Below are 3245 nucleotides of genomic sequence, written 5' to 3' on the forward strand. Positions count from 1 at the left end.
CTGCGCTGCAACTCGTCTCGCTGCCAGCACTGACGGGCCCGCAGGGCGCCACCTCCTCTTCACGGTGACAAGCGCCTTTAGCGGTGACGCGCTCCGGTGGCAGCAGGGGAAGTTTTGCCCCCCGGGGTGTACAAATATACTCGAATCCGGTGCTCTAAGTACTGCTCCAGCCCTGGCACAGGCAGCAGCAGGGCGGGGCTTGATGGGCTCACCGAGGGGGGGCCGCTCCCGCCAGGCGCCCCGACTGGCCAAGATGGCAGTGGTGCCAGCCAAGATGGCAGCTGGGCCAGCCAAGATGGCGGCAGCTGGGGCGGGCGGTGCTTCTGCACAGCGGGCCGCAGGCTGGAGTTCTTCTTCTCCTGGGAGGTGTGGTGCGGCTCGGCGCCATGGAGGTGAGGGGGGGAGCCGGTGCTTACTCGGGGCAGGCCGGGTCTGTGGGGAATGCGGCCTCGTTCGCTTCGTGTCCCAGAGCCAGGGGGCTGCGGCGTGGAGTTCTGCCGTCAGCTGCGTGGGGCCCTGCGGGTCTGTCCTTGGTCACGGAGGGACCACAAGGACCGTGTGGTCCTTTCCCTGCTGTAGGCAGGGGCATCTGCCTCGGTCAGGCCGTGTCCCCTCGCCACCCCCGGTGAGCCACGGCCTGCGCTACCCTCCTCCCCGCGGAGGTGCAAGCGGGTGTGAGAGGCTGCTTCAGGTGCTCACCCAAAACACCTTCCCGGTTTGGTTTGGTTTCTGTTTGTCCCCCTGGGGCAGACTGCGTCTCAGGAAAAGTCTTCTTCGCACAGAGGCGGAGCTGGGCGAGCTGAGGAAACTCAAGTCTGGAGAGCGACTGTTTTTGCTGCTTAAAAACCACCCCCCACTTGCAGTTTCTAGAAATAAAGGTGCATCAGTGACTCCTTGCCTCGGGTCATCCCCTCCAGTTTGCTCACGAGGTGTGTGTGCAGAAAAGGGAAGCCCCAGTTCGAGTCCCATTTGTAAAATTAATGCTTGGTTTATTTATTTACGAACATCTGTCGTTCTAATTGTCAGTAATCAATTCTGAAGCGTCTTTCATTCAGATAAGTATTCAGTGCTTTTCTAGTGCTGCGCATGGCTTTAAAACTGTTCGAACTAGTTATCTTACCTGCGTGTGTTCTGCTGGCACAGTGCATATATTTGTGTAACACCAGCACCTACAAAAAAAAAAAAAAACAAACCTCAACAAAAAAACCCACCTCACCTTGAAAAAGAAGTTTAGTTCTGGACCTCTTGTGTGCATTCCAGCAGTAAGTAATTTTCTTTTAGGCAAAGTGGATCCAGATGTGTATCCTGTGATTGTCACTTAACTGTTCAGTATGTAGATACCTTGTAATCTCAGCTAGTTGAGTCACGTTCTCTGTCAGTGTTGGAATAAGAATTTCAAGTTAGGTGGGTTGATATCTGCCTGCTGGTGGGATTTTACCTGTGAGATCACAGATGGCCTTCAGCTTTGAGGATCAAATTTAGCCATGATTCTAAAATTTAAAATGAGATTTTGAAATACTTTTTTTTTTTTTTCCTCTCCTTTGACAAGCTTCAAGGTTCTGAAGTGAATTAGCCTTTGTAGTCCTCATGCCTCTCTTGTCATATGTAGCCTAAGAGGACTACCCCCACAGGTCAAAGTTTAGGTGTGTGTTGGAGACTTTGCAGGATTGAAGGTGGGTTGGTGAATAGCAAGGAGAGATTTCCTTTATAAAAAATACACTTGTGGCTTTTATTCTGAGCTCTATCAGGGATTCAAGTTTATGTCTGTCTTTCAATCCTGGAAGGTGTCTCCCATCTCTAATCCTGGACCGAAACTTTCTGGGGAGGATGGCTGGTCCTGTGTCCCTGGGAATGGCTCTCAGAGCTGGTGTGGTTTTCAAGAGCTGCAGAGTTCAATCCCTGCACAGTTTAATCTTGCTTCTACAGAGCTTCTAATCAGAGGGATACATGTGTCTCTGCGGGTGATGTATGTGGGTGTTGAGAACTCAGATGTGTCTGTGATGTCTACCACTGCGGTGGTTCCTCGATTTGCATATTAATGCAATCTGAACACAGTCTGTGTTAACAGGTGTTCTGAATCCATACCAAATCAAATGCTGAGACTGAACTCCTTAACCTGAAACTGCTTTTTCCTCCAGGGAAAATGCTGCATGAGATTAAAAGCCTTGTCATTGATGAACCAAAGTATTGGCTGGATGTTCTCTCTATTTGGAAAAACAGTCATGGGTGTGAGGGGGAAAAAAAATGGTATGTCTCAAGAGAAGATCACAAGAAGAGACAAAAACTGCAACTAAAAGCAGAAAACGGAACAGACTATGTCTGAGGAATATCAAGTGGAAGCTGTGGAGAGGTATATGTTGCCAGAGAGAAAGATTGATCAAGACTGCTGGACTGAAAGTAAGACTTCCTTAGAAGACCCTTCCAAAAGCGGTGGAGAGAAGCCTGTTGTGAATGAGAAGCTCAGTTTCAGAGTTTCTTGTCGTTGTAGTGGAGCAGTTGCCAAAATACTTCATTCACAGGTATGCTAAAGTATCTGTGTTTTAAAAGCATTTGGCAAAGGTGGAGATGTGTAGTTTGTCATTTCAACTTTGTGTGTTTTAGAATAACAAACAGATCTAGCCTTTTCCTTTATTTTCTCGAAAAAAAACCCTTAACCTGCATTTCCCTTAAACAAGTGGAAATACAAGGGCTACTGTTAATTTCTGGGCACTATTACCGTGAATACTTTCAAATGGATGTCTTTTATTGAGCCTAAGTACAGATAAGAGGTTGAGGTGGCTGGGCCTGTAGAGATCTGGAAGTAGCTTACAGCTGTTTAAAGGGTCATTGCAAGGATAATGGAGGCAGACTCCTCTCAATTGTGTCAGAGGGTGGAAAAGAAAGCACAAAACCAAAACTTTGCAGCTTTGGTGGACTCTTCTTGGGTATTGGGGAGAATTTATTCTCCAGGAGGGTGGTGCAGCCCTGGGATGTGTCCTGAAGTAGATCTTGGTCCTTGGGAGAGAGTGGTGGTGTAGAGACCTCCAGGCACCCCTTCCATCCAGCCCTCTTCCCATCTATAATACCCTTCTACTGTGAGAAAAATAAAATTAAAAAAACCAAACAAACAAACAAACAAAAAAAACCCAACCCTGTGTAACTGCAATTTATGTAGATTTCTCTTACTTGAAGTTAACAGTAGTTTAACTAGATTTTTTTTTTTTTTCCCCCTTACTCAAGCTAGTACCTTGGGAAGGTGGGACACA

At 47.7% G+C, this 3245-nt stretch overlaps 1 protein-coding gene across 1 annotated transcript; it reads left to right on the forward strand.

The window, feature by feature from the left end:
• The first annotated feature begins 286 nt into the window (after positions 1-286).
• On the forward strand, positions 287-2510 carry LOC113481101 (THUMP domain-containing protein 2-like). The gene is made up of 3 exons (XM_026850426.1): positions 287-392; positions 783-878; positions 2139-2510. The coding sequence occupies exons 1-3, from the start codon at positions 296-298 to the stop codon at positions 2321-2323; spliced, it is 378 nt and encodes a 125-aa protein (XP_026706227.1). The 5' UTR covers positions 287-295; the 3' UTR covers positions 2324-2510.
• The last annotated feature ends 735 nt before the right edge of the window (positions 2511-3245 follow it).

Source organism: Athene cunicularia (genome assembly GCF_003259725.1).
Source record: "Athene cunicularia isolate RWA chromosome 5 unlocalized genomic scaffold, athCun1 chr5_part2, whole genome shotgun sequence".
In the NCBI taxonomy this organism is placed as follows: domain Eukaryota; kingdom Metazoa; phylum Chordata; class Aves; order Strigiformes; family Strigidae; genus Athene; species Athene cunicularia.

Excerpts from the sequence above, each read along its gene's own strand:
- LOC113481101 (XM_026850426.1), top strand. The coding sequence starts at position 296 with ATGGCGGCAGCTGGGGCGGGCGGTGCTTCTGCACAGCGGGCCGCAGGC. Across the intron at positions 393-782 it reads TGCGGCTCGGCGCCATGGAG|AGGCGGAGCTGGGCGAGCTG; the intron begins GTGAGGGGGGGA and ends TTCTTCGCACAG. Across the intron at positions 879-2,138 it reads TGCAGTTTCTAGAAATAAAG|GGAAAATGCTGCATGAGATT; the intron begins GTGCATCAGTGA and ends TTTTTCCTCCAG.